Source organism: Pleuronectes platessa, chromosome 24 (genome assembly GCF_947347685.1).
Source record: "Pleuronectes platessa chromosome 24, fPlePla1.1, whole genome shotgun sequence".
Classification (NCBI taxonomy): Eukaryota; Metazoa; Chordata; class Actinopteri; order Pleuronectiformes; family Pleuronectidae; genus Pleuronectes; species Pleuronectes platessa.
The window spans coordinates 348,868-376,814 of record NC_070649.1 but is presented as its reverse complement, the minus strand read 5'-3'; the positions used below and the strand labels follow the sequence as shown (position 1 = coordinate 376,814).

At 45.2% G+C, this 27,947-nt stretch overlaps 5 protein-coding genes across 9 annotated transcripts; 2 read left to right on the top strand and 3 right to left on the bottom strand.

Annotated features, from left to right (window-relative positions):
• Positions 1-175: 175 nt before the first annotated feature.
• tbx19 (T-box transcription factor 19) lies at positions 176-4,620 on the top strand. The gene is made up of 8 exons (XM_053417590.1): positions 176-426; positions 970-1,264; positions 2,807-2,941; positions 3,057-3,118; positions 3,467-3,528; positions 4,000-4,154; positions 4,225-4,355; positions 4,467-4,620. Exons 1-8 carry the CDS (start codon positions 176-178, stop codon positions 4,618-4,620), a joined length of 1,245 nt encoding a protein of 414 aa, XP_053273565.1.
• Positions 4,621-5,579: 959 nt separating this feature from the next.
• pcid2 (PCI domain containing 2) lies at positions 5,580-9,061 on the top strand. Of its 2 annotated transcripts, XM_053417066.1 has the most exons (15): positions 5,580-5,689; positions 6,291-6,348; positions 6,427-6,516; positions 6,629-6,702; positions 6,837-6,902; positions 7,007-7,048; positions 7,117-7,171; positions 7,341-7,444; positions 7,538-7,613; positions 7,692-7,833; positions 7,979-8,079; positions 8,180-8,253; positions 8,333-8,458; positions 8,616-8,739; positions 8,856-9,061. In XM_053417066.1, exons 2-15 carry the CDS (start codon positions 6,313-6,315, stop codon positions 8,943-8,945), a joined length of 1,200 nt encoding a protein of 399 aa, XP_053273041.1. In that variant the 5' UTR covers positions 5,580-5,689; positions 6,291-6,312; the 3' UTR covers positions 8,946-9,061. The 2 variants fall into 2 exon arrangements, with proteins under 2 accessions (XP_053273041.1, XP_053273042.1); XM_053417067.1 differs by having other exon boundaries at positions 5,587-5,641; positions 6,629-6,902.
• A 27-nt stretch (positions 9,062-9,088) lies between these two features.
• prozb (protein Z, vitamin K-dependent plasma glycoprotein b) lies at positions 9,089-13,493 on the bottom strand. Its single transcript, XM_053417065.1, has 8 exons — positions 12,919-13,493; positions 12,365-12,528; positions 12,246-12,270; positions 11,581-11,742; positions 11,350-11,484; positions 11,196-11,269; positions 10,827-10,965; positions 9,089-10,515 (listed from the first exon to the last, which is right to left on the bottom strand). Exons 1-8 carry the CDS (start codon positions 13,013-13,015, stop codon positions 9,788-9,790), a joined length of 1,524 nt encoding a protein of 507 aa, XP_053273040.1. The 5' UTR covers positions 13,016-13,493; the 3' UTR covers positions 9,089-9,787.
• Positions 13,494-14,120: 627 nt separating this feature from the next.
• LOC128431309 (uncharacterized) lies at positions 14,121-23,140 on the bottom strand. The gene is made up of 18 exons (XM_053417589.1): positions 23,035-23,140; positions 22,435-22,598; positions 21,700-21,724; positions 21,268-21,381; positions 21,049-21,186; positions 20,734-20,849; positions 20,334-20,454; positions 19,397-20,046; positions 18,119-18,246; positions 17,471-17,571; positions 17,247-17,407; positions 17,046-17,070; positions 16,721-16,834; positions 16,265-16,396; positions 15,860-16,140; positions 15,618-15,735; positions 15,311-15,498; positions 14,121-15,153 (listed from the first exon to the last, which is right to left on the bottom strand). Exons 1-18 carry the CDS (start codon positions 23,087-23,089, stop codon positions 14,731-14,733), a joined length of 3,054 nt encoding a protein of 1,017 aa, XP_053273564.1. The 5' UTR covers positions 23,090-23,140; the 3' UTR covers positions 14,121-14,730.
• Positions 23,141-23,257: 117 nt separating this feature from the next.
• Positions 23,258-27,380, bottom strand: f7 (coagulation factor VII). Of its 4 annotated transcripts, none has more exons than XR_008334085.1 (9): positions 27,259-27,380; positions 26,605-26,768; positions 26,411-26,435; positions 26,029-26,142; positions 25,450-25,596; positions 24,976-25,091; positions 24,640-24,760; positions 23,881-24,545; positions 23,258-23,840 (listed from the first exon to the last, which is right to left on the bottom strand). XR_008334085.1 is itself a non-coding variant. In XM_053417061.1 (9 exons), exons 1-9 carry the CDS (start codon positions 27,317-27,319, stop codon positions 23,901-23,903), a joined length of 1,353 nt encoding a protein of 450 aa, XP_053273036.1. In that variant the 5' UTR covers positions 27,320-27,380; the 3' UTR covers positions 23,258-23,900. The 4 variants fall into 4 exon arrangements, 3 of the variants coding, with proteins under 3 accessions (XP_053273036.1, XP_053273038.1, XP_053273039.1); XM_053417061.1 differs by having other exon boundaries at positions 23,258-23,906; positions 23,947-24,545; XM_053417063.1 differs by having other exon boundaries at positions 23,258-23,880; positions 23,947-24,545.
• Between the last annotated feature and the right edge of the window lie 567 nt (positions 27,381-27,947).

Here is a 27,947-nt window from a genome sequence, read left to right as displayed (position 1 = left end):
TGTCTTTGTGTCCCTGTGTCTCTCCGTGTCTCTGTGTCTCTGTGTCCCTGTGTCTCTGTGTCTCTGTGTCTTTGTGTCCCTGTGTCTCTCTGTGTCTCTGTGTCCCTGTGTCCCTGTGTCTTTGTGTCCCTGTGTCTCTCTGTGTCTCTGTGTCTCTGTGTCCCTGTGTCTCCAGATGAAGGTGGAGAGTTTACAGAAGGACAGCGAGTCTGTCTCTGTGTCTTCCGACCGGCCCGGCGGCGGCAGCCCGGACTCGGCCCAGCGCTGCATGTCCCGGCTGCTGAGCGCCGTGGAGAGCGAGCTGCAGGCCGGGCGGGAGAAGGGCGACCCGACGGAGCGGGAGCTGAAGGTGGCGCTAGAGGACGGCGAGCTGTGGAGGAAGTTCCAGCAAATCACCAACGAGATGATCGTCACCAAGAACGGACGGTAACGGGTTTCTGACCAATCCAACGTCCGGCTTCAAACCAGCTCCACGTGTCGACTCGGGAAGTTAGCAGCAGAATTTACATGAACCGCTCTTGACCTTTGACCTGTGATCTTCAAACTTCATCATGACTAGATAAAACAAAATGTAAAACAAATATGAAATGAATCAAACAGAATTAAACTGTTTGATGACTTATATATTTAACCCTTTATTCCCTTTAGCTCTGACGGAACTGAACATTAAAGATAAATGAACATCTAAAACTTTCATATTTCACAATCACAAAACATTTTTTAAACTATATGAATATATAACTTTCATTTTTAGTATTTATTATCTTATTGACTCTTTGTTTCCAGTATTGTTTTATGTATTTCTTCATTTCCACTCGAGTCTAAACAAAGTCGATTGAATTAATTCTGTTTCAGATGAAGAGTGAATCAGTTGAACTTTCATCGTTCTGCTCGAGAAAAGCTTGAAAATCAGGAAAAAGAACTTTTCCTGAAGATGTTTGTCGTAATGAGACGTGTGTTGTGTTTCAGTCGCATGTTCCCCGTCCTGAAGGTCGGCGTCTCGGGCCTCGACCCCAGCTCCATGTACTCCTTCCTGCTCGACTTCGTGCCCGCCGACGACTGTCGCTGGAAGTTCGTGAACGGGGAGTGGGTGGCGGCCGGCCGGGCGGAGGGCCGCGGCGAGGGGCGGGGCCACGGCGAGGGGCGGGGCCACGGCGGCATCTACATCCACCCCGACTCGCCGAACTTCGGAGCTCATTGGATGAAGGCGGCCGTGACCTTCAACAAGGTCAAACTCACCAACAAGGTGAACGGAGGAGGACAGGTACGCTCAGCTGCTCCTGTGATGGAACACAGACTTTTGTTCACCTGATGACACTGAACCTCACACATCTTCCTCCTCCTCCTCCTCCTCCTCCTCCTCCTCCTCCTCCTCCTTAGCTGCTTCCTTCGCCTCTCCTTACTCTTCTTCTTCTTTTTATTCTCCCTCCTCCTCTTCTTCCTCCATCTCTTCTTCCTCTTCTTCTTCCTCTCCTATCCATTATCCCTCTCTCCATGTCAAGAGCGTCTGTCCATCCTCCTCCTCCTCCTCCTCCTCCTCCTCCTGTATATTGTATTGGAGTGGGCGAGAGACCCTCACATCTAATTAACCACTTCACTCGCTCTCCTCCCTCACTTCACCTGCTCGCCCCCTCGTTACCACGGGAACGGGATAAACAGCTCTTAATTGGCCGGCAGCAGTTTAATGCACTTCCTGTCGAGAGCCGTTCACCGGTCACACACACACACACACACACACACACACACACACACACACACACACACACACACACATGTGCAGCACTACAAAATTGGCAGTAATGTTGTTTATATTTACCCCATTATCCCTGTGCAAACATCACACACACACACACACACACACACACACACACACACACACTCTAGCAGTGATGCAGAGTTGGAGCACGGAGCTCGACTATAATTAAATAATTGCTCAGCTTATTTGTACATTATGGTAATTATGTTTTTTTATGTTTTCTCGTTTTTTTACTGGGAAATTAATTTACCCATCATGCTTCAGACGGGCGAGAGAGACGTAAACTATATTAAAAAAGAGCCCACACACACTCCAGCTAATGTGGGCACTGCCAGGCACACACACACACACACACACACACACACACACACACACACACACACACACACACATATACACACACATTTACACACACACATATACACACACACACACGCAGGGTCACATTTGAAGCCAGCCTCTCAATCTGAATAGAAAATTGTTTGTTTTTGTGTGTCTGCCTGGACTGTGATTGGTTAATTGGGCCTCGTTAACTGGGGAGGGAGGGGGGGGGGGGGGGGTAACAGAGACACACTCAGAGGATTAATTCATCTTTGTATAAAGTTTCAGATCTGAGTTAACAACCAGCTGATCACAGATCAATAACTTTATATAGTTATGATCAATAATAATCTGCTTTCTCCCTCCCTCCCTCTCTCTCTCCCTCCCCCTCTCCCCCCTCTCTCTCCCTCCCTCCCTCCCTCTCTCTCTCCCTCCCCCTCTCCCCCCTCTCTCTCCCTCCCTCTCTCTCTCTCTCTCTCTCTCTCTCCCTCCCCCTCTCCCCCCCTCTCTCTCCCCCCTCTCTCTCTCTCTCTCTCTCTCTCTCCCTCCCCCTCTCCCCCCTCTCTCTCCCTCCCTCTCTCTCCCCCCTCTCTCTCTCTCTCTCTCTCTCTCTCCCTCCCCCTCTCCCTCCCTCCCCCTCTCCCCCCTCTCTCTCCCCCCTCTCTCTCTCCCTCCCTCTCTCTCTCCCTCCCCCTCTCCCCCCTCTCTCTCCCTCCCTCTCTCTCTCAGATCATGTTGAACTCGCTCCATAAGTACGAGCCTCAGCTCCACATCGTCTGTGTCGGTTCTCACCATCGTCTGGTTTCTAACGTTTCCTTCAGAGAGACGCAGTTCATCGCTGTCACCGCCTACCAGAACGAGGAGGTACACACACACACACACACACACACACACACACACACACACACAGAGTAAGTGATGATTCAGGCATTAATTGGTCTTTGATCTGATATTGGTTTCATTAAATGTTGTTTTTCAGATCACTGCTCTGAAGATCAAACACAACCCGTTTGCTAAAGCCTTCCTGGACGCCAAAGAGCGGTACAAGCCCATCACATGACTTTAATATGTTGGGTTAAAAGTTCAGGGCCTGACCCCCACGACGAGTGGACGTACAGTGGATAAGATCACGATTGTATAACATACTAAACTATACACGCTACTTTGACAAGAGTGAAGAATCTGAGTATCTCCTCCTCCACCGTGTTGACAGATTCCAGCAGGTATCTGTAAACACATACTTAGCAAGTAGCATTTCTCAACAGGACACAATAGGAAGTTAGCATTAGCAGCTACGATCTCCACTCCTTTGAAGAGATGGTGTCAGAGGACACACACAGACACACACAGACACACACAGACCGATAGCGTTTGATTTGTCCTCCTCAGGAACCCGGGTGGACGGAGTTTACCAGACTCGTCAGAGTGTCGAGTTTCTGGGATTCAATCCTGTGAGTCAACAAAGTTTCATATTTATACACAAAACAAACGTATTAATAAACAATGAGCAATACATCATATAAATATATATAAAACATTTAATATTGATTAGAATTGTATGTGTGTATAAATTAAAAACATATATTACATGTTTTTTAGAATCAGTGAATAGTCATATTTTAGATATAGTGTATATAGTTATATAAAAAATCTAATTTTACAATACAAATTGAATTCTCATTCATAATTTGAATTGATTTTACGTGTGTGTGTGTGTGTGTGTGTGTGTGTATATGTGTGTGTTTGTGTGTGTGTGTGTGTGTATGTGTGTGTTTGTGTGTGTGTGTGTGTGTGTGTGTATGTGTGTGTGTGTGTGTGTGTGTGTGTATGTGTATGTGTGTGTTTGTGTGTGTGTGTGTGTGTGTGTGTGTGTGTGTGTGTGTGTGTGTGTGTGTGTATGTGTGTGTTTGTGTGTGTGTCAGGCTGGTCGTTGTGTTCAGCTGGAGGAGGCGGGGCTTTCCCTCACGGCAGCAGCCTCCCACTGACATCACATCATCACCATGGTTACAAACACCACGGTTACCCAGGGCGACACGCCCCTTACCCCCCCGCCCACCTGCCAGGCCACGCCCACTCCGCAGGTCTGGTCTTCATCGTGAGGTCGTGTAGAATCCAGTTGTGTAGTTGAGTTTATACTTTAACCTGAGAGTGACCGTCTGACTGCAGGTGTGCCGGTGATGGGCGGAGCCAGCAGCGCCCCCTGTCGGCTGACCTCTTCCTCCTCTCTCACCCTGACCAGCTCTTCTTCATCATCTCAGCCTCCTCATCAGAACTCCAGGTGAGGCCCCGCCCACTGCCTATTATGGTCAATGTAGGCATTACCTCATGAACTCAGGTAAATGCCTCTGCTAGCTAACCGTTAGCATCATTAACACGTGCTGGTGTTCAGTCAGTATCCGTGTCCCTGGACGGTTGGATGCAGTGAGCTAAGCCCATCCCACCAACCATGCAACGCTTTCCACGGACCAATCAGCAGCGAGAGTCTCATGCAGCATCGAGTGGGCGTTCCTGGCTGGCCGGCTGGCCCCACCCATTCCTTCTGAGGAGGGATGTGATTGGTCGAATGGTAAACCGCTGGTTACTAATGATCACTGAGTATTTACAGCCCTGTTGTTTTACAAGCCATTGACGACTGGTGGCTCCTCCCATCTGTGTTTGGCTCCATATCCATGAGTTCTTCTATGTTGATGGCTATTTTGACTGGTGGCGACTTGTAGCTGTTTGTTATTATCTTTAAAATTCACAGACGACTATAAAAACTCATGTTTACCGCGATGAATCGATGCATAACTACCGACTGCTGCTGTTGGCAGCTCCTCGTAACCTCTGGTTATATTTGGTCACTTATACCGGAGTGATAATAGAATTTAGTGGCCACTAGTTTTAAATATTTTATGTAAATATTCAGTTATTAAATTAACACAATTATTTTGTAAAAAGTACTGATAATAATGTTTAGTTCCGATCCAGATTCGTTGACACTCTCTGTAATGTGGTGGTATTATGACGCCCCCTGGTGTTGTCATAAGGGAAGTGTCAAGTTGTTGTCTTTATTTAAATGTCTGCATGTGTGTGTTGTTGTGTGTTCGGCCGTGTTTGAAGAAGTGTTATTCTATAAAAACATGTTTTTCGTCCAGGTTTGTTCTTTGTTGGTTTGTTGTTGTTTATCGACTTCTTAATATTTCTGAAAAATTTGAAATCAAAAAATAAAAAATCTAGAACAACAGTTCCGATTCAAATCTTCAATTTTCTGACTGAACTTCTTTTCATTTTTTGTTGATGTTTACAACTTGTATGTGACGCTGTGTCAATAAAGGTTTAAATGACGTCGACATTCATACTTAACATGTTGAATTCAGACAACATGAACCTAAATGCAACGGGACACACTTTTTATCGATTAACAAGTCAAATAAAATGTTAATATTCTATGTACGTAGTTCTTCTTTAGTTGAGACCTATTTTTGAAAAGGGCAACATCTTATTTTGAAATGTGATCGGAAGTGCCCCTCGCTGACCCGGATGTATTTGCTGTGAATCGTGTGTAAACTTCCTGAGAGAAAAGTGAGTTCACGAGCTGTTTCTGGATTAAAGTGTTAAATTAACTGCAAGGTAACGTTTTTATTTACTTGACCTTTAATTCGTCTCTTTGCTTTCATGTTTCAAAAAACACGTTACCTCCGGTTTCTACCGGAAGTTGGTGAAATCAAAGGCTAACGTTTTAGCATGTCACTTAGCATGATACACATCGTCTGTTTCTCATTTTAGAAAAATACAAATAAAGTCTCCTCCAGTTTATTCACGTTCTGATAAACTGATCTTTCAGTTAACGTTGTTTTAAAGAGGAACTCGTTTCTGTCGATGTTTGATCAATGAGACAAAGTGAAATGATTCATGTCTGTATTAGTTATTAATAATTCATGTTTACAGTTGAACCACAGGTCGAGTCTGCAAATACATAATAACTAATAACTATGAAAGAAGTATGAGGAGTGATGTAGGTGAAGCTTTTATACATCAGAGTAAATAACAATAAATAGTCTGAGCCTTATTCTGAAGATAAAGAATATAAAGATAAAAGTAATACAACTACTACAACAGTAAAATGGTGATTGTACCAATTCAATTCTAGTGAGTTTTCATAAGAGTATTTCTTTTGATAATTGAAAGTTATTGAACAGTAGAAGTTGATTTGATGTGTTTCTGTTCTCAGGTGGAAGCAGCAGCAGGAAGTTATGGCTCATATCACCATCAACCAGTACCTGCAACAGGTGACCTCTGACCTCTGACCTCACTGACCTCTGACCTCTGACATCACCTCTGACCTCTGTGTGGTCATTTCTCTGCAGGTGAACGAAGCCATCGAGAACCACGAGGGTTCGTTCTGTGCGGAGCTGCTCTCCTTCAAACATCCTCATGTGGCCAACCCGCGGCTCCAGGTGAGGCCCCGCCCACTCAGGTCCACACTCACTGCTGCCAGGATACGGCCTCACGTGTGTGTGTGTCTGTGTGTGTGTCTGTGTGTGTCTGTGTGTGTGTTTGTGCTTTCAGCTGGCCAGTCCAGAGGACAAGTGTCAGCAGGTGTTGGAGCCGCCGTACGACGAGATGGTCGCAGCTCATCTCAGGTTCATCATTGTGTTGATGTTTGATTATTGACTCTCCTTTGATTGACATGTGGGGCAATTCTAGAGTAGATGGGGAGAAATCCTCATTTCTGATTGGCTTAAGATTGGCTTCTAATTTGAAGAGTGTGTTTCAGGTGCACGTACGCTGTGGCCAATCACGACTTTGTTGAGGCCTACAAGTTCCAGACGCTCGTCGTTCAATATCCTTCATGATGAACTCACACACACACACACACACACTAATCTTTCTCCATCAGTCGATCAGCACCCAATAATCAATCAGTCCTGCTCCTTAACCAAGCACGTCTTTCCTGAGAGCCTTCCAGTCGCACAAAGAAGAGAACTGGTGAGTTGAAGCTGAGATGAACACGTTGGCTGTGAACGCATCCTCACTGGTGTCTGTTGTGTGTTCAGGGCTCTGCCTGTGATGTTCGCTGTCACTCTGGATCTCAGGATTTTCGCCAACAATGTAAGAAACTGAAGTGTTTAAAGTGTCACGTTATTACTCAGATAATATGGACAAATATATGAAAACACATAAAGACATATTTAAACCCTTTTTCTTTCAAACATAACGTGTGTGTGTGTGTGTGTGTGTGTGTGTGTGTGTGCGTGTGCGTGTGTGCGTGTGTGTGCAGGCTGAGCAGCAGCTGCAGAAGAAGGGTAAAGGTCAACCTGGTGAGATGTTGGAGAAAGCAGCAGAACAGTTGATGAGCTGCTTCAGAGTGTGTGCCAGTGACAAGTCAGTACACACACACACACACACACACATACATACATACGGACACACACACGTTGACAGGCTGATGATTGTGTTGTGGTCTTGGTGTTGTAGTCGTGCAGGTATCGAGGATTCTAAGAAGTGGGGGATGATGTTCCTGAGTAACCAGCTCTTCAAGATCTACTTCAAGGTCAGAGCTCAGGAGAAGTGATGTATGATTGATGGATGGTGGATGATTGAAGCTGATGATTGATCGATGTGTCTGCAGATCAATAAGCTGCACCTGTGTAAACCTCTGATCAGAGCCATCGACAGCTCCAACCTGAAGAACGACTACAGTCCTGCTCAGAAAGTCACGTACAAATACTACGTGGGCCGCAAAGCCATGTTCGACAGCGACTTCAAACCAGGTGACGCTCCAACAACCTGCTGGCTCTACTGACTGCAGTACTCTGCAGTACTCTGCAGTACTACAGCACATGTGACATGTTTAACACATACATTTGTGTTGTTTATTACATGGGGATGTAAAGTGAAAGTGTCTCTGTTGTTCAGCGGAGGAGTTCCTGTCGTTCGCCTTCCACCACTGTCATCGCTCCAGTCAGAAGAACAAGAGGATGATTCTCATCTACCTGCTGCCCGTCAAGATGCTGCTGGTCACTACGGCGAAGCACCACTGTCACAGCCCAGTTTACACCTGGTCCAGTATGTCTCAGTCCAGGTTCACACTGGTAACCCATCTCTCTGGTGTTTCAGGGTCACATGCCGACTCACCAGCTGCTCAGGAAATACGACCTGATGCAATTTGTGGACGTCACCAAAGCTGTGAGGTGAGCGGGGGTTTGTGGTGAGACAGGAAGTGACATCATGGTGTCAGGTGATCAGTCATGTGACCTGTGTGTTTGTTAGTGAGGGGAACCTGCTGCTGCTGAACGAAGCTTTGTCCAAACACGAGACGTTCTTCATCCGCTGCGGAATCTTCCTCATCCTGGAGAAGCTCAAGATCATCACCTACAGGAACCTCTTCAAGAAAGTGTGAGTTTCTGATTCCTCTGCTCGAGCCTCTTTCAGGTTGTGGACACGGAACCTTTGGCCCAGTGGTGACGTCATATCTTGAAGTTGCTCCAGCGGGTTTTAGAGATTTGATTGTTGGGTCTTTGGGTTCCTCCTGACCTCTGACCTCTGTGTGCAGGTATCTGCTGCTGCGGACTCACCAGCTTCCTCTGGACGCCTTCCTGGTGGCGCTGAAGATGATGCAGGTGGAGGACGTGGACATCGACGAGGTGCAGTGTCTCCTGGCCAACCTCATCTACATGGTGAGGATGCACACGGTCACATGATCACAGGATCACACAGCTCCACAGTCAGAGGGAATTGCAGACAGGAAGTCGATAATCATTAAATCTTGTTCCTGTTTCCTGTTTCCTGTCAGGGTCACATCAAAGGTTACATTTCCCATCAGCACCAGAAGCTCGTGGTCAGTAAACAGAATCCATTCCCGTCTCTCTCCTCCGTCTCCTAGACGTCATTACCCACAATCCCCTCTGGCTGTGACGCTCAACTAACTCCCCTTGAAACCTTTTTTTATTTTGTACTGTGAAACTGTTGAATAAAGCCGATGCTGGTTTGTTGTGTGAATCGGATCGATTATTGGGCAGCGACTGGTTTAGAGACAGAACATTTTATTCTTATTGAGTTTTCTTCAGTCACATTTTATTATTTTGACTTTTCTACTTTACAGATGTTAAATAAACAAAAACTGAGAATTTACATTAAATAAAATTGAGTTTTATCAGGTGAAAAAGAAAAAAAAGATTTTCATTTACTCACGTTTTTTTATTCATTTTGTCTTTTTTCATCAATAATAATTCACATATTAATGTTTAATAATGTATGACTCGGAGTGAGGCGTTCAGCCTGACAAGTGATTGACAGGAAGTTGAAGTTCCTGCTTCACATTAAACATGTTTCTCATCAATTAAGTCTTAGTTAAGACTTATTAAGTTATTTGGATTTTTTAACTATTTAATATTTTTCACCTGCATTAGTCTCCCCATTAGTAAAGATTCATCTTTTGAAGATAACCAGCTCGTCAGCTGAGCGTTTCAAAGATGGCGAGTTGTTAGCGAGTTGTTAGCGAGTTGTTAGCGAGTTGCTAGCGAGTTGTTAGCGAGTTGCTAGCGAGTTGTTAGCCAGTTGTTAGCCAGTTGTTAGCGAGTTGCTAGCGAGTTGTTAGCGAGTTGCTAGCGAGTTGCTAGCGAGTTGCTAGCCAGTTGTTAGCCAGTTGTTAGCGAGTTGCTAGCGAGTTGTTAGCGAGTTTTTAGCGAGTTGCTAGCGAGTTGCTAGCGAATTGTTAGCGAGTTGCTAGCGAGCCTCGGGATAATGGCGGTCTTGTGGCGTCATTCGATCCTCGGCCGCCTCCAGACTGGGTTTGATCCAGGTCAGGTAGCGGGACAGTTTCGTGAACACGAGGGCGTCGCTGGCTGCGGGAGTCGAGATCATCAGCCCGGTCAGAAACGCCGTCCCCCGGTCCACCGTGGCGACGGGCGATCCTGGTAACGGTCCACTGCTACGCCTGCCGCCGCCGCCGCCGACCTCTGACCTCGAACCAGCGACTGATCCCGAAGGCGTCGGATTGTCACTATTCAAACTGCTGCTGTTTTTAAATGTGGCTCCGACTGGCGCCCCCTGGTGTCCACGATGACTGTAGGGATTCTGGCAGCCATTTTGCTTCCTCACGGGTCCTTCCTGCCTCCTGTCCATTAAAGGGCCGGTCTCGTGTGGCTCCGCCTCCTGGACGCTGTGCCGGCGCATGCAGAACATCTTGTTGCTGATTGGCTGCTGGCCGCCCGCCGCAGCGCGACACTCGTCCAGCGTCAGGTAGACCAGCTCCTGGCTCCCGGCTACGCCCGTCCTCCCAGAATGCATCAGGATGTTTTCGCTGAAGTCCTTGGTGGGCAGGCAGAGGGGGAGGAGGGAGGGGCCAAAGCGCAGGGGGCGGGCCAGCTCCAGGAGGGCGAGGTCGTTGTCATGGTGATCTAATCGAAAAAGTTTATGGATCTTCAGATCCCGGAGGGGGAGGAGCCTGTTGCCTAGGAGACCAGGGACAAGTCAAAATACAAAACCTCACTGGGCTTTTATTGTGAAGACAGAGCTGCCCCTTCACAATAAATGTCTCATCTCAAATAATATGTCATGACTGGTTTGAGAACAGAAAGTATGTGGACAGTATTTATATTATATATTCAACATATCACTGTATTATAAACGAGTGATTTATATTTGTGTGTTTGTGTTTAATATATGTATTACTTTGTTGTGTTATGTTTCATAGTTACACTGTCCACCTCCTTTTGGCCTCATTACTTATTGTTCTGATCCAGTGTTTGTTAAAGTGTCTCACCGGCGAGCAGGCGCAGGTCGGGCGCTCGCGGCTCGGAACCCGAGTCCAGCACGAGGCAGCGGGCGGCGGTCAGGATGGAGCGCCGCCCCAGCACCACGCCCCCACACAGCTCCGCCCCCCGCCTGTTCAGCACCGTCACCTGGAGCGGAAAACAAACGCACCACAGGAGCTCGACTGTTACAGGTACACACACACAGACACACACACATACACACACACAAACACAAACACACAGACACGTGACCCGGTAACGTTTCGCAAAAAGGGTTACCCATCATGCATTGTGTTCGGACCAGCATGCATTGTGTTAAGTCAGAGCCGCATCAAGTGGAGCTGAAACCTTGCTGTGATTGGCCGATGGGCTCTTACCTGCCAGGGACAGTTTCCATGACAGGAAGTAGACGTGGTGGCGTTGTCAGGAAGTCGTCCGCAGGGAGACGCCCCTGAGGAAACATGGACGTGGTTATGTCCCCAGTTTGACCAGGACACGTTAACATGTGTGCGTGTGGGGGGGGGGGGGCACCTTCAGGCACGCAGCTGCGTTGGTCGGTCTGTAGTTTGAATCCCTTGGTGCAGGAGCAGGTGAAGGAGGGGGCGTGGTCGGACAGCGTGCAGGTCTGGTGACAGGCGGTCGGACCGCCGGTCGGACATTCTGCACCTGGAAACGTTCCAGCACAGGGTTGCCACGGATACGACTAATGAAAAGTCCCCTCAAGTGGAGGCGGGGCTAGTTGAGCTGTGGGTGTGGTCTGACCTGGTGCGTAGCTTTGCGACGCGGTGGCCGGGCGTCGTTCTGCGTCCTGCTGGCCACAGTGGGTTCCAGAGAAGGGGGCGGGGCAGGAGCACTGGAACCCGCCCACTTGGTCGGTGCAGTTTCCTGAGTGGAGGCAGGGGTTGGGCTCGCACTGATCCCCGTCTGTCAATCAAACAATATCACTCAGAAGAAACCACAAATGATTGACAAGATGGAACAAACTTTAGTATCTGTCATATCATCATTATTTGATCAAGTACGTTCATAATTCAATCAGTCATTCTGCAATTTGTATTTGTTTTTAATATCTTAAAAAAACTAATGACATGTTTATATCTTTTGTTTTTTCTTTAAAAGAAATTTAAATGAATTGTGTTCCAGACCAAAATAAAGAAAAGGAAAAAATGTAAATCAATAAAAGACAATAATCTGTCTATTGTACTTTTTCAAATCCCAAGTGTAAATTTATTGATCATTGCCTTATTTAAATTCTATTAATGTGGTTTAAATTGATAGTTTTTATTTGTGAAATTCAATTGAATCTTTTATTTAAATACAGTTGTATGTGACATTTGGTAGATTGTTTAGTTTGTCGTGTATAAAAAGGAAAAGAGTAAAGTTTGATTGTGACGTGTCTTCCTGCCGCGTGGAGACGGAACTCTCACCGTAGTAAAGAGTCCAGAACGAGTTCTGTGAAGAATCAGAGTCGAGTTAGAACCGGGTTCCTTTAGGACCTCGTAATGATATGATATCATAAAGATGAATGATCTTTATAGTAACCCACCGTCTTCTCTGTGTCTTCGAAACATTCCCGCGCCTCCTCGTAGCTGCAGCGCTCCTCGATGCACTCCCTCTCCAGGTTCCCCTGCAGAACCTCCTCCACACGCAGCCAGTTGGCCCGTCGGGTTCTCAGCAGAACCTGATGCGCCTGCGGAGCCCGAAGGAAAACTGACAGCAGGGCCACACATGAGAACCTTGCTATCATTAACTTATTTATTATCATCATTTATATCTGATATCACGTCATAATCATAAATTACTATCATATGATAGAGACAGAAATAATTCATATTATATATTCGTATAACTTGTGATATGAAAAGTCAGAATTAGTTTCTACTACCAACATCGTTCTTCTCACATTGAATCTGAATTAACACAATTTAAAAACCAGCACTGACATGATTCATAAAATGTTTCACACATTGAGAAAGTCTATGAATCAACAGCAGCGGCTCGATGTGATGTTGGTCGACAGGTCGTCACTTCAGCTCCGTGAAATATCAAACAGTCGGTTTCTAAAAGAACAGGTCAGAGGTCAGAGGTCAGAGGTCGTACCTTGTCCTTGGATGAGAACCTGAAGGAAGCAGACGAGGAAACAAAGAGCGAGAACAGACGCTCGACAACAAACCGCCATGATGCTGGCGTCCGCCATGACACTGATCTCACTGCACACACACACAGAGAAACAAACAGACACACACACAGAGGCACACACAGACAGACTCACAGAGACACAGAGACACACACAGAGAAACAAACAGACAGACACACACACAGACTCACAGAGAAACAAACAGACACACACACAGAGGCACACACACAGACTCACAGAGACACACACAGAGAAAAAAACAGACAGACACACACAGACTCACAGAGACACACACAGACACACACACAGACTCACAGAGACACACACAGAGACACAGACACTGTAGAAAGGAACATGTTCCTACGTTTGCTTTAAATCTCAGTTTTAGGTCAAAATAGTTAAATTTGAGTCACTTTTTGAATTGAATTGATATGAAACAGTTGTTTTCCTGTGCAGAGTTGAATTAAAGACAGAAACTGGTGGAAACGTCTCTGGACTCCGACCTGTTCTGTTAATCAAACAAAACCAGCAGCAGCTCCGACCTCTGGACGTCGGTTTGTTTGACGTCAACACGTTTCATCATTTCAGAAGAACTTTCATCATCTGGATCCAAACATGATTCAGACATGAGGGGAACCAACATGGAGGCGGAGCAGAGGGAGTCAGAGGATTCACTTCTTCTGACTGAAAAACAATCAACTACAATACTTTACCTTCCTCTAAATCATCCGTATGAATTTAAAATCCCTGATCCTATGATTCTAATAATTCCCTCACCAGCGTTTCCTGACTCGTTCAAACCTTCTCTGTGGATTTGACTCAGACTGTTTATCTGAATATTGATGATTTATTGATCCATCACATGAAATCATAAGATACCAAACTCAACGATTTTCAGTTTACACTCATAAAAATACGAAATCCTCTCGTTTAAGTGGCTGGAAGCTAAAACAAGTTTTAACTTTAAAAACAACTGAAACTACTTTAATTGATTATCTGAATAGTTGAAAATCAATTTTCTGCTGATCAACTAATCAATAACACAAGAATGAACCATCAGCTGAACTTCACACATACAAAGTGATTAAATGAATTAATTTAAAGAGAAATATAAAAACTCCAAAACTACTTTAAATGAATTTTCAGCAAAAAACAAAATAGGAAATAATTGTTATATCATGGAGAATTTAATAAAGAAATAAAAGAGTAGTTAAAAGTACAAATGTCTTCAAATTCACACAATGTTTGATTAACACATCTTCAGATTCATTTAAAATCAAACAGAAACTTGATATAATTTTTCTTTATTTGCTTCTGATTCATTTCTGGATAAAAACACATGAAAACAGACGTTTTATTTTTATTCTCATTTCTTTCCGCTCGGACACATTTAAATAATAAAGTGGACAAATCAGTCATTGCTTCTTCAACAGAAAATACAAAAGACCAATAACAGAACCCTGAGGAACGCCACTACGGATTACAGATACTGTCACATGACTGCTAGCTCTAGAAACATGTCAGAAACGGATAATATGCCATTTGAGCTACTACATTTCGTTCTGCTGCCCCCAGGTGGACACAAACATTTGTGAAAGCTTTAGAATTTTTCGGTAATGATGAAAAGTTTTTTTCTTGGAACTCTAACCGACTGTTGAGACGTCTTAAATGTAAAATGGACGACAACATGAGGAACGACGAGACGCTGACCTCTGCTCTGTGGAGTTCACTGAGATGTTGGATGAAGAATCAGAAACCTGTGGATCGTGATCTTCTTACAGACGCAGCCTCTTGATGGCGCCGCGCTGCCTCTTCACTCTGCCGCCACTCGGCTCCTTTGGCATCAGCTCATCGATTCCCTCACGGATCCAGCGGATGTACTTGGACACCTGCGTGTAGATGCCGTATTTCCCTTTGCGTGCACAGCCTTCACCCCAGCTCACGATGCCGGTGACAAAGTAGGTGTTGAGGTACTTGGTGACGTGCGGCCCGCCACTGTCGCCTTGACACGAGTCCTTGGCAGTCGTGTGGTATCCGGCGCAGAACATGCGGGTGGAGATGCGGAATCGGGTGGATTCGATGCAGGTGAACCGATCGACGAAGGGTAACGAGAGGCGCTGCAAGATGGTGGACGCAGGCCCGCGCTCGCCAGTGCGTCCAAAACCACTGACCATGCCGTCAGGCTGCCGCATCAGGACCTGCAACAGGAGCGGGTTATTGTGCTTGAGTTAGGAACATAATGGTTCATCTATGCTAAGCTAACCAGCAGTTGAGGCAACTTAAATTCACCATAAAGACACGAGAGCGCTGGCAATCCAAACATGAATCTCATATTTCAGTGTTTTAAAGTTTCACCTTCTCAGCGAACTCCTGCTCGGGTAAACAGGCCGGCAGGATGAACCTGGAGAACTTGATGGGTTTGGTTAATTTGATGAGAGCGATGTCGTTGTTGTACGTATCTGGTTTGTATTTAAAGTGGGTGATGATAGTTTCCACTTGGTGCGTAGCCTCGTTACCGTCATCCACCAACGTGTCAAACTCACCTGAAAGAGATAATTTCAAATATTCATCAAATTGAATTGATGGTTGTGCCACGTCTGTGAGATACGATGATTCTAGCATTCGGCTGGACTGTGATCCATGTGACCGTGGTCAGACCTACCAAGCTTGACGTAGATGAAGCGTGATTGGTTCATGCAGTGGGCCGCAGTCATGATGATGTACTCGTTGAGAATCGTCCCACCACAGAACCCGACGTCATCATCGTTCAGGAGAAGAGCCTGAAAAGTCCAGATCGGACCAATAACAGCTGATATCAACACGACTGTCATACTTTTCTTTGCATCTACACTGTTCCTTGTTCTTGTATATGAGGACATATCACCATTCCAAAAAGATCTCTACCTGCCACGGACATTCTCCTGGTGGACAGTCCTCTCCGTTGACGATACGGGTCATAGTTGCCATTACAGCATTGACCGGTTCCTCGAAAACTGCGTTTTCTGGCATAATTTGGTCGTCGGTGCTGTTTCCAGAAGGGGGGGAGTCTATCTTCTGCTTGACGGAGTCGGTGTCCCGGTCGGTCGTGTTCCACTCGGTCGGGTTCTCTGTTGTTACGTTCTGTCGCACGTACCTGAAGACCGTTCTGGTGTCTGCGCTGATGACGGCTCCACACTTAAAGGTCTCTGCAGTCATTCATAAGAAAATTAAAAGTTAAAAGTTCCTCGTGAGGGAAACATTCTCTATCAGCACGATTCTACCGGTACCACAAGGGAACAAGAACACGGCGTCTGGACTGGAGTCTCTTACGGTTGGAGTGGCAGGATTTATCGTCTGATGCCAGGAAGTATCCGACGGTACAGGAGCACTGAACACTTCCTCGGACCACTTTGCAGTAATGTTCGCAGCCGCCATTTGTGGACTCGCAGAGTTCAGGAATCACTGCAAAGATGGAGAACACGGTCAAGACCCGATTGAGTCGCACATCTCACAACTCCGCTGCCAGACACTGGTCACCGCTCGGGAAACTTCAGAAAACCTGGAGTGACAGAAGACGAGTTCCTGTGGAACCCAGAGCTACGTACTGTGTGTTCAGTTCGGAGAAGAAACAGAAACCTGGATCATTTCTAACGCTTCTTCCTCTTTCAATTGAAAAGTCACAAAGTTCTGAAGGTCGAAACAGGATGTTCTCCTGTTTCCCACCGGAACATTAACCCCTTGTAGGACGACAGCTGTGTTCTATGTCTCGTGTCTAGGGCTCCTTACCGATCTCACAGTTGAAGCCCTGGTACCCGGCCGGACAGAAGCAGCTGTAACTGCCGACTGCGTCTTTGCAATGTCCGCCATGAGCGCAGGGCAAGGACTCGCACGCGTCGCCATCTGCAGGACAACAAATAAGTTGTACGAGATACAACTTGATTAACAAAACAATACATATGCACAAAATCACATCTAGTGGTGAAATATGGTACTGCATTCTCTAGCTATACCAGCAGTCAGCCAATACCCAAACATATTGTTTCAAATATTTCAAAAATATTTTTAGATTAGCTCTTTTGTTGGTTGAACTTAACGACAACAGAATCCTTACCAACGTACTTGGCCCAGAATTCATTCTGAGAAGGAAAAGAAAGCAAATGAATTAAAACATCAAATCTGTAAAAGAAGGTAAATGTGCAAACTCAGAGGATTTAGATCTGAAACTCGAAACACAGCAACCTCCATCAACCTGTTTGATGGAGCTAGCCTCGTGCTAAGCTAACTGAAGGAAAACAAGCTAACAAACAGATACCGTTTTCTCTTTGTTTTCAAAGATTTCTCGCGCCTCCTCCCATTCGCAGCGCTCCTCCACGCACTCCCTCTCCATGTTGCCTTGTTTGAACTCCTCCAAGAAGCTGTTGGCTCGTCTCCGCCGGGTCAGAACCTGATTGGCCGCCTGGTTGTTCAGGAAGACTGGAGGGAGAAGAGAAACCAGGTGTTAAGTCTCCTCTGGATCGCCCCCTAGTGTCTAGTTACAGTATATGTCATGTACCTCCTCCATGTTAGCTGATGGAAGAAAGTAGACGATGTTTCTGTCTTTCAAGTCGTTCTTCTCTCTCTGATGTTTGTTCAAGTTTCTGAACAGTTTGGTTTTTTGAGGATATATAAACAGCCTGACACTGACTCCTGATTGGTCGAAAGCAGGTATGGGCGGGACCTCGATCAGTGCTTTCACACGGACTCCACGACGACAGCGTTCGTATCAGAGATATTTTGACTTGTTTCTGGATTGTGGAAAGAAGTGGAGACGTGTCCTCCATCTTTATTTACGTTATGTTCTTGAGTTGCCTTCTGGGTAATGTAGGCAGCAGGATTTCATCTGTTCATTCTTAATATAAACGTACCGAATATGTTTTTGTTTTTGTTTGTCGGAACATATTGTAAACAGAATATTTTCGCTCTTGAAATGAAGACGTCAGAAATTCTAACGTTTATTTGATTTAAAGAGAAAATAAAAGTCACCAGAAGAACAAAACAGGGCGGGGTCCCCCCCCCCCCTCGGCCCGCCCTCCCCCCAAAACACCACCGTTCTCTCTCTCTCTCTCTCTCTCTCTCTCTCTCTCTCTCTCTCTCTCTCTCTCTCTCTTATTTATCTCTCGTTTCTAGAAGTTTGGATTCTCGTACCTTGAGCGGCGGCCAGGTGGAGCAGCAGGAGGCCCAGGGTCAGCCGGTGAAACCACAACATGGCCCTGGAGGAAGGTGGCGATGGCGAGCTGGAAAATCCTCAGTGTGGCGAGCGGAGGTAACAGAGTCTGAATGTGGAGAGAGGGAGAGAGGGAGGGAGAGAGGGAGGGAGAGAGGAGGAGGAGGGAGAGAGGCCATTGACCCGTATGGAGAGAGAGAGAGAGAGAGACAGAGAGAACGTCCTGATCAGAGGGGGCGGGGTTAATCTGGAGGTTGGAATTTGTCAGTTTTCACTTCCTGTTCACATCACAAGATGACCTAAATCAGCTGGATCGCCCCCTGTTGGTTGGCTGCAGTATCGGTCACAAACCTGCCACCTCCATGTTAGCAGATGGGACACGAACAAAAGTAAAACATCTAATTAGACGTTAAATGTCTTTTCAGGTCGTTTTTATTTCCCCGGTGTTTGTTCAAGTTTCTGATCAGTTTGGTGTGAATTAGTTATTTGATGATATAAAAATGTGTTTAATATTATTAAAATACAACAGTACAGTACTTTATTTTGATACAGTTAGTTTTTTTTGGTATTTTATTTAAAGGGCATTTGAATATTCTTCTAGAAACAGATGTAAATATTTACATTTTATTATATTCATGGAGGATCCCCTCGTGAGTCAATTAACAGGAGATGAGACTAGGAAATGTTTTTATGAACATTTTAAATGTTCACATATAAAAAACAAACCTTTTCTTCTTCTGTGGCGTAACGACAGCGATGGACAATCAGCTCCCCCTGCTGTTCAAGAGCAGTAGAGCAGAAAACCAGACTTCAGTTGATTAAATAAAGTTAAATTTGAAACATTCGTCTGCAATTGGATGAAAACTGTTAAACACTCTTTGATCTTTGTCTTTGAAATATAACAAATTTATTTCTGGTGATTATTATCTTATGACAAACTGAGGGGGCGGAGCCACATGGGACAGATTTACTGTAAATGAGGATTTTGGAAATCCTCATTTAAAATATCACAAACATTTAAAGATTATTACTAATTTAAATTGTTGTTTTTTGATTCGTGTTTACACTCAAAACTAAAATCTGTAAGATCAGAGTTACAATGATAACAAACAACCTTCAGGACTTTTAGGACTTTATTCATTTTGTCTTCAACAGTCAGAGGAAAAGTTTTACAGTGAAACGATTGTTTCCTTCAGACTGAAACATCAAGATAAAATAAAGAATTAACAATCATTTCTAAAATTCTTCTTTCAGGAAACGGTTTTCTGCTCCAACATGTCAGTAGGGGGCGCACTTTCCTCCACTGGCTTCTCGCTGGCTGTCACGCTGGTGGGCGGGGCTTTTATGGTTTGCTCCACCCAGTCCACAAAGTGGGCCATGTTGGCGTATACCCCATAATAACCAGGCTGTGAACAGCCCCGCCCCCAACCCACCACCCCCGTCAGGAAGTGGGTGGAGCCGTACTCTGTGACCAGCGGGCTGCCGTCGTCCCCGCGGCAGCTGGCCTGCCGCCCGTCCAGGTAGCCGGCGCACAGCATGGTGCCGGTGAAGTTGAACCGAGCTGTGGAGGAGCACTGCGAGTTCTGGAGGATGGGGACGGTCATCCTGCGGAGGTGGGGGGAGAGCGGAGCGCCGGGCGGCGCACCGGTGGACTCGGCGTTGCCCCCGCTGGTTCTCTTACCCCAGCCCGTCACCGTGTGGTATCGAACCCGCAGCAGCTCCCGCTCTGCCAGGTCTTTGTCGGGCAGGCACACGGGGATGGCGTGGCGGTTCACGGTGACGCGGCGGCTCAGCCGCAGCAGAGCCACGTCGCTGTCGCCGGTCGCTGAGTCATAACCTGGATGGACGAGGGCCATGGCGACAGGAGCCCGGTCCTCTGTCCCCTCCTCCACGTCCAGGTCGTTTTCTCCTGGAGACGCAGAGGAACCGTTAGAAATCATTTCACACAAAAACTTTAACAAACAACTTTAGAACTTAACAGAACTCTGCCGGGCCACAGAAACCCACGTCTCAAGAGATTTGTCAAAGTTGACTTTTTGATTTGACGTCAGAACTTTACTTTGTAATTACATTTATTTTGAAGGGCAGCAGGTCAAACAGAACTTGAGTCAATTTTTAAAATTCACTCCAACAAGTGAAGATTTATTCAGAAACATTAAAACTCGTATCAAACAAATACAAACGCAGATCATTTACCTGCGACCACAACAAAGTGTTGTGTGTTGTGTCCTTGGACACAGTGGGCGGCAGTGAGGACCCAGTCGGGACGAATCAGAACCCCCCCGCAGTGACTGGTCAGGTTCAACTGAACCAGAACCTGATCCAGAGAACAAGATCATTGATGAGTCAAATGTCTGGTGATCAGGTTCAAGTCAACTTATTAATAATCTTCAGAGGTTCATGTCGCTAACAGGATTCAATCCACTTCCTGCTCCTCAGAGGATGAACCCTCAGGTTCTTTCCTCTAGCGCCACCATCAGGACAAACTTTACATGTTAGCTCCACTACTATAAAGCAGATGAATCACCAGGGTGTTGTGTTTTCATGGCTGTTATGAACACAGCAGCCTCTAGGTGGCGCTGGCCTCAGTGTTTACCTGCCAGGGACACGCTCCTGTGGGACACTGGTTGGATCCCACCAGTCGGGTCTGACCCACGAGGCTCTGGTTCAGGCCCGTTTCCTGAGGCGCCAGCCGACCACACGGAAACTCGGCTGTGAGGGAAAAGGCGTCCCCACCCGGGACAGACGCTCAGTCAGGGACACGGGGACACAGGGTTTGTTTACATGAGCATTTAGCTGCTGGTGTTTACAGAAGTGAGGAGTTTTTTAAAAAGCTCTTTAATCAGCCACAGGTTGGTCTCATCTGTTCTAATGGTAAACAATATAAATCACAAACATATTCTATTCAAACCTTGAGCGATGCACTGTCGTCCATCGTCCGCCAGCTGGAATCCGTCAGCGCAGGAGCATCGACGTCTCTGTCCCGAGCCGTCGCAGAAGTGTTGACAGCGTCCGTTCAGGTAAAGACACTTTAATGAGTCTTCAAACACTGAAGGACAAGAACAGATGTCACCAGCTATCTAATCCTATTCAACTCAAGTTTTAAAAGTCTTAAAAGTCATATTTTTACCTGTCTGACAGTATCGTCCTTCAAATCCCTCCGGACAAAAACACTCATAGCTGCTTCCCATGTAAACACATGATCCGTTGTTCTGACACGGGTTCTCCAGGCACGGGTCACGACCTCATGGAAAAACACAGTCACTCCAATCAAATGATTTTATTCCACTTTAAAGGTTCCTTCAATTTTGTATAAATGTAAATCAACGTTAATTACATGAAAGTGAAAATACAGACGACACAATGAAAAACACTGAGGATCAAATATCAGAGAAAAGAACAAAGAATGAGGATCAATAAAAGTCCAAACACGGACCAATCAATACTAATCAATACTAATCAATACTAATCAATACCTGAGTCATCACAGTCCATCAAGATATGAATCACAGCTGTCAATACACTGATTTATAGGTCATGTGACCAGGTCAGAGATACTCACGGTTGTACGTCAGCCAGAACTTTTTCTATAGAAACAACAAAACAACAGCAATCAGGACAATACTGCATCTCTATATGTTTATATATATATATATGTGTGTGTGTATAGAAATATTTTATTGATAGATACGTATATAAATTATATCAATAAAGAGATATATATATCAGTGATTATATAAAGACGACCGGTGACTGTATGTGTAGATGATCTGTATATATATATAAAGATGATCTGTATATATATATAAAGATGATCTGTATATATATATAAAGATGATCTGTATATATCTATAAAGATGATCTGTTTGTATATATAAAGATGATCTGTATATATATATAAAGATGATCTGTATATATCTATAAAGATGATCTGTATATATATATAAAGATGATCTGTATATATCTATAAAGATGATCTGTATATATATATAAAGATGATCTGTATATATCTATAAAGATGATCTGTATATATATATAAAGATGATCTGTATATATCTATAAAGATGATCTGTATATATATATAAAGATGATCTGTATATATAAAGATGATCTGTATATATCTATAAAGATGATCTGTATATATCTATAAAGATGATCTGTTTGTATATATAAAGATGATCTGTATATACATATAAAGATGATCTGTATATATATATAAAGATGATCTGTTTGTATATATAAAGATGATCTGTATATACATATAAAGATGAATCTGAATGTATCTGTCGGGCCTGACCGTCTGGTCTTCGTCCTCGAACACCTCTCGAGCCTCTTCGTAGTCACAGATTTCTTCGACACACTCTCTCTCCAGGTTTCCTTGTTTCAGCTCCTCCAGGAAGCCGCTGTTTGCTCGACGGCTCCTCGGCAGCAGCGCGTTGGCTTCACGTTTCTCCACGAACACTCGGAGACAAACCAACAAAGTCACCAGCTGAGTTTGAGCTGCGTGTTTTACAGTGTTCAGCAGAGAACTGAGACAAATCACAAGTCTCCTCGCAGATGAAAACATGGAATATTAATCTGGAAACGTTTTGGAAATAATTATGATTCTAAATGGAGGCCCTAGCCCGTTGCCATAGTTACTAAGAAAACTTCTCAAGATTTGAAAAGTTTTATCTGTGAAAACAGAATGTAAAGTATAAATTATAAAGTAAATAAAGTATAAAGTATATAAAGTATATAAAGTATAAAGTAAAGTGTCACTACTGAGACGGATTAAAAAAGTGTTTCACAAGAAACTCGTACATTAATAATTCCCATTAAATGTTGTATGTTTTATCTTGACATGAGTTTAAGCAGATGATTGGTTGTGGAACAGGAAGTGAGGTGTGTGTTTTACCTGCAGCAGCAGCGATGCTGAGCAGCAGCGTCCAGACCAGGCAGCAGCTCCTCATGATGACCGGTCCTCACTGACACACTCCTGCCTGCTGCTTCCTATGAGGGGCCCATGGCCCCGCCCACTGGCCCCCGACCCCGAGTCCATGTTAGAAACACACAATCTAACCAGGTCAGTAAACACACCACTCGCCTCACTTCTATTCACTATTAAAGACTCAAATGACTGAAGGACTCACTGAGGGATTTTATTCACATTGAAATATCAGATGATTCAAACATTTATTCACTGTTGAAGAAAAACAAAGTTTTAATAACATGGAAAACAACTTGATCAATACAAATTCTATAAAAGATTAAGAACCACTTTAACTAGTTATATCATAGAAGGTGTTTTATTCTGAAAGGTCCAGAGTTCACAGTCACAGTTCAGAGGAGATGACCACTTCAAACACTGGACTGTATAACACCCTGTGTACACACACACACACACACACAAAGATAAAAATATTTCTGTGATAATTTTGTCATTATTAAACTAAATTCAAATTAAAGCATATTTAGATTTTATTCATGTTGTTTGAGGAGCTTCTATAAAATGTTGAATAATTCGTTTAAAACCCAGAATAAGACAAATGATTGAAAACATCAAATCTTCACATGTGACGAAAACGATTATGTGATGGAAGCAGCTTCAGGAGGTCATGGGCCCTCAGAGGTTCCTCCTCAGAGGTTCCTCCTCCGGCTCCTCCTTAGAGATTCCTCCTCCAGCTCCTCCTCAGATGTTCCTCCTCTGGCTCCTCCTCAGAGGTTCTTCCTCAGAGGTTCCTCCTCCAGCTCCTCCTCAGAGGTTCCTCCTCCAGCTCCTCCTTAGAGGTTCCTCCTCCAGCTCCTCCTCAGAGGTTCCTCCTCAGAGGTTCCTCCTCAGGCCCTGTGGCTCCTCGAGCAGCGACGCCTCTGTGACGTTCCTCGGTTCTGTCGCTGTCCGGTTGTGGATCCACTCCAGGTAGTTGGACACTCGGGTGTAGATGCCGTAGTTCCCCGGCCGGGCGCAGCCCTTCCCCCAGCTGACGATTCCCAGCAGGAACATTGTGTTCTTGTACTGGGTCACCAGGGGCCCGCCGCTGTCGCCTTTACACGAGTCCTGGCGGCCCTCGATGTATCCGGCGCAGAACATGTTTGCTGTGAGGACCACGCCGCTCTCCTCCACACACTGCTGCGTCCGGATCCGTGGAACCCGCAGGCGCCGCAGGACGGGCGAGGTGGGCCCGAGCTCGCCCCTCCGCCCCCAGCCGCTCACCGTGTGCAGACCGACGGCCCACAGGTCGCGCTCGGCCAGCGGGCGCGTGGGCAGGCAGGCCGGGACGGCGTGGGGGGTGTAGATGACGGGCGAGGCCAGGCGCAGCAGGGCGATGTCGTTGTCGGCCGTCTGCGGGACGTATCTCTCGTGCATGATGATCTCGACCACCTGGATGAACTGTTCTGTGCCCTCAGCCACCTCTGTGTTGTGTTCGCCTGTCAGACAAAGAGCAGGGTCAATCAGGCACTCCTGGGTTCTAAAGTTCAGACAATAGAACGTCCAGGTGTCTCTATATCGAGGGATTCGTACCTGCAACCACCTGCAGGAGCTGGACGTCTATGTTCTCCATACAGTGAGACGCTGTGAGGATCCACGTGGGTTTATAAATCACTCCTCCACAGAAACCTTTCTTTTGGTACATCAGCAAAACCTTCAAAACAAACGCTCCATTTTAATGTCACTGAACATTTTCTATCGTACTTTTATCTGAATAATGAAATATGAAACCTTGTGGGTTTTTATTATATATTATATATCAATCAAAACACAGAGTTCTTATCTGTAGAGTTTTGACTCTGGAAGTGACCTGAGGACTCTGCTCTGGTTTATCTGGAGTCAAACATGAACAGTAAATGTGGAGCGTACCTGCCAGGGACATTCACCTCGGGGACACTCTGTCCCTCCGACGATTCGAGCTCGAGGGTCGAGCGGCGCTTGGGTGTCCCCCTGGAGGACGGGCACCATGCCGCAGGCGAGTGACTCTGAACCACCGAGACATTCACAATCTCAGTTTAACAGATATGACGCAGATTTGTCTCCAAACAAAGTTTGACATTTGATTCTCCACTTTGGTTTTACCTGTTGAATTGGTTTCAGATATAAATCAGGTGAAGTTTAGGGAACATGGGACCGATTTGAGTTTTAGCCTCGTCCCTGTGACGGCCGTTTAGTTTCTCAACGGTTCGTTAGGGAACGTGTGAAACGTCTACTTCTGACAAATAGACGTAAAGATGGAAGCATGTCGATTATTAACACTAATAATCTATAGACTTTAATCCCCTTTGTTTCCTGAGGCTTGTTATTACGAGCTTATTATTAAAGTGAATGAGGCGGACGCACCTCTTGCTACGCAGCTCCGCCCATCGACATCCAGGAAGTAACCATCCGCACAAGAGCAGTTTAATCTTCGTCCTTCCTCGTCATCATCACAGAAATGTTCGCAGCCTCCGTTCTCCAGCAGGCAGGTGTTGGAGACGGCCAGCGTCTCTGAAATCACAGTTGAACAGCTTCATTCACCACAAAACAATCCTACATGTTAGAAAGTATAAATACAAATTCAAGCAATAATAGAAGCATTAATATTATATTGATAACATATTCTAATAATGTAACGAAATAGTTTGTCACAACATTATTTCTGATTCATCTGCATAGACATGAAGCAACTGATTTGAAAGGAGCAACAGTAACATATAAATAGAAAATAACACAGGACCCATAACGGAGCCCTGAGGAACTCCATAACTCCAAATGTACACGTGATAAACTTCACCAGAAATTGTGTCACTCTCACATTGTGCTTTTTTTTATCCTTCGCTGTTTCAGATTAATAAGTAAAAAGAAAACCTCGGGACTCAACTCCTGGTTGGTCCATCAAACCCAGTTGATCAGTTATCGTTTGTGTTGTAAGTTTCTCACCGAGCTCACAGTTGAGTCCGCTGAATTGTGGTAAACAGAAACAGGTGTAGGATGAGTCCTGGCCCGAGCAGCTGCCGCCGTTCACACACGGGTCGGACTTACAGGTGTCAGGGACTGAGCAGCAGAACAAGGTCCGAGCGTTAGTCAACGTCAGTGTAGAGGTCTGAAGTCTAACTCCAGGAAACTGATTCAAGATCCTGATTCAATTGAGATTAAAGAGGTAATTTTCAAATTTTCTACAATTGTCCTGCAAATGATTTTAACTCTGGGTTTGTCGAGATGATCAATGTAGCATTAGCCTCGATTAGCTCCTAGATTGACTCTGACTCTATTCTGAGATGAAACTGAATCAACAGTGGGATTACAGTGTGTGATCACTTACCATTGTACCTCTTCCAGAACTCGTCCTGAAGAAACAAAAACCACATAGACGTCAATTTGACATTGTCTTCGTTGTGTCGTGTTTCTCTGCGTCACATCTCCAGACGGATCTGATCTAATAATCGTGTTAAAGTTAAATTGATCAACATATCAGTGAGTAGTATTTCTAGTGGAGTTTGTGTTTTTGAGTCGCACCGTGCTCTCCGTGTGTTCGAACACCTCCCGCGCCTCCTCGTACGAACATCTCTCCTCCAGACACTCCCGCTTCAGATCTCCTTTCTGCAGCTCCTCCAACCAGCCCGAGTTGAACCTGCGAGTTCGCACCAGGACGGCGTGAGCTCGATCTGGATCCAGAAACACTGACCAGAAGTCAAAGAACCAGATTCATGACCATGCATCATGGGGATCGGCTGATTCTCTCTCCAGCGCCACCATCAGGTTGATATTTGTTCTTTTAAATTCAATATGTGGAGTCTCTCCAGTAAGCTTGTAGACATTTGTGGTTCCCAGAAGTTGAATCCTAACAACGATCTGGTGACCTTGTGTTAACATATTCATCTAGAATGGAGGTTCTAACAAATAATTGATCCTACATCTGGGAAAACAGTTGAATGGAAACAGATTCATTTATACATTAAAACAATGATGATTTAACACAGATCAAAGTTTTTATTTAGATTCATTATGATCAAATATCTGAAATCAAAATCAATCTTTGTATTTATTTTGCTGACATGCTAAAATTAGGTAGCCACCAATCAGGACAATTTGAGCATGCTAATGCTAGCACAGCAGACGCGGCCTGGCAGCGTTGTTATTCACGTTATCGCGTTAAAGGTGTTTGCTCACCGGACGCCGGCCGGCCGCCGCTGAAGCTGAGGATCAGGGTGAAGACGACGCTCAGCCTCATCGCTGTCGGCAGGACGTTGGTGGTTGTTGTGTCTTTGTCGACCCACAGGTGCAAAGTCTGATCCCCCCCCCCCCCCCCCCCATCGTCACATGTTGGAAACATCCAGTGTGACACAATAACTCTGATCAATAATCATCTTCAGTCCAGAGCAGAAACACAAGTCGTAGAAATCTAAATGAATCTTCTTCTCTATTCAGAACACGACTGAAGATTTATTCTATAACGTTTGTTTCTTTATGGAACGAGTCCATGATTCCCTCTTTAATCATGAAAGAAAATTGTAAAATTATTTGACAGTTCTTTTTTTCAGTTAATTTCTTTTTTACTTTTTGTGTAATTTTTGTCACCTACTCATACCAATGTGTAAAAACACAAAGCAATATTTCTCTTGATAAAACGAAGACATGAATAAATCTGTGAGACACAGAATGTGAAGCCGCCTCCCACATGGAGGATGGAACCTCCGGTTTCTTCTCCTGCCTCCTCTGGTGTCGCTCTAGGTCTCCGCGGCTCTGGAGTTGTTCTGTTTCTTTCTTTGTGAAGTTCTGATCGTTGGCTAACTTCTCTCTGAGAGTTGATCTTGGCCTCTAGGCGTCGTCTCCATGGGGGGGGCATTTTGTGTCCAGCA

Bases quoted from the DNA above. Each gene is read 5' to 3' on its own strand.
- tbx19 (XM_053417590.1), top strand. From the start codon at position 176: ATGAAGGTGGAGAGTTTACAGAAGGACAGCGAGTCTGTCTCTGTGTCT. The intron at 3,119-3,466 runs GTACAAGCCCAT...TGTCCTCCTCAG, and splicing joins TTCCTGGACGCCAAAGAGCG to GAACCCGGGTGGACGGAGTT. The intron at 4,356-4,466 runs GTGAGGCCCCGC...GCTGGTGTTCAG, and splicing joins CCTCCTCATCAGAACTCCAG to TCAGTATCCGTGTCCCTGGA.
- pcid2 (XM_053417066.1), top strand. From the start codon at position 6,313: ATGGCTCATATCACCATCAACCAGTACCTGCAACAG. The intron at 7,445-7,537 runs GTCAGTACACAC...TTGGTGTTGTAG, and splicing joins AGAGTGTGTGCCAGTGACAA to TCGTGCAGGTATCGAGGATT. The intron at 8,459-8,615 runs GTGAGTTTCTGA...CTCTGTGTGCAG, and splicing joins AGGAACCTCTTCAAGAAAGT to GTATCTGCTGCTGCGGACTC.
- prozb (XM_053417065.1), bottom strand. From the start codon at position 13,015: ATGGCGGACGCCAGCATCATGGCGGTTTGTTGTCGAGCGTCTGTTCTC. The intron at 10,966-11,195 runs GTAAGAGCCCAT...TTTCCGCTCCAG, and splicing joins ATGGAAACTGTCCCTGGCAG to GTGACGGTGCTGAACAGGCG. The intron at 10,516-10,826 runs GTGAGACACTTT...CTGGTCTCCTAG, and splicing joins CGACCTGCGCCTGCTCGCCG to GCAACAGGCTCCTCCCCCTC.
- LOC128431309 (XM_053417589.1), bottom strand. From the start codon at position 23,089: ATGAGGAGCTGCTGCCTGGTCTGGACGCTGCTGCTCAGCATCGCTGCT. The intron at 21,187-21,267 runs GTAAAAATATGA...CTTGTCCTTCAG, and splicing joins AGGACGATACTGTCAGACAG to TGTTTGAAGACTCATTAAAG. The intron at 20,047-20,333 runs GTAAATGATCTG...CTGCGTCTCCAG, and splicing joins ACACTTTGTTGTGGTCGCAG to GAGAAAACGACCTGGACGTG.
- f7 (XM_053417061.1), bottom strand. From the start codon at position 27,319: ATGAGGCTGAGCGTCGTCTTCACCCTGATCCTCAGCTTCAGCGGCGGC. The intron at 25,597-26,028 runs GTGAGAAACTTA...CTGTGATTTCAG, and splicing joins CGGACTCAACTGTGAGCTCG to AGACGCTGGCCGTCTCCAAC. The intron at 24,761-24,975 runs GTACGCTCCACA...TTTGTTTTGAAG, and splicing joins GAGGTGAATGTCCCTGGCAG to GTTTTGCTGATGTACCAAAA.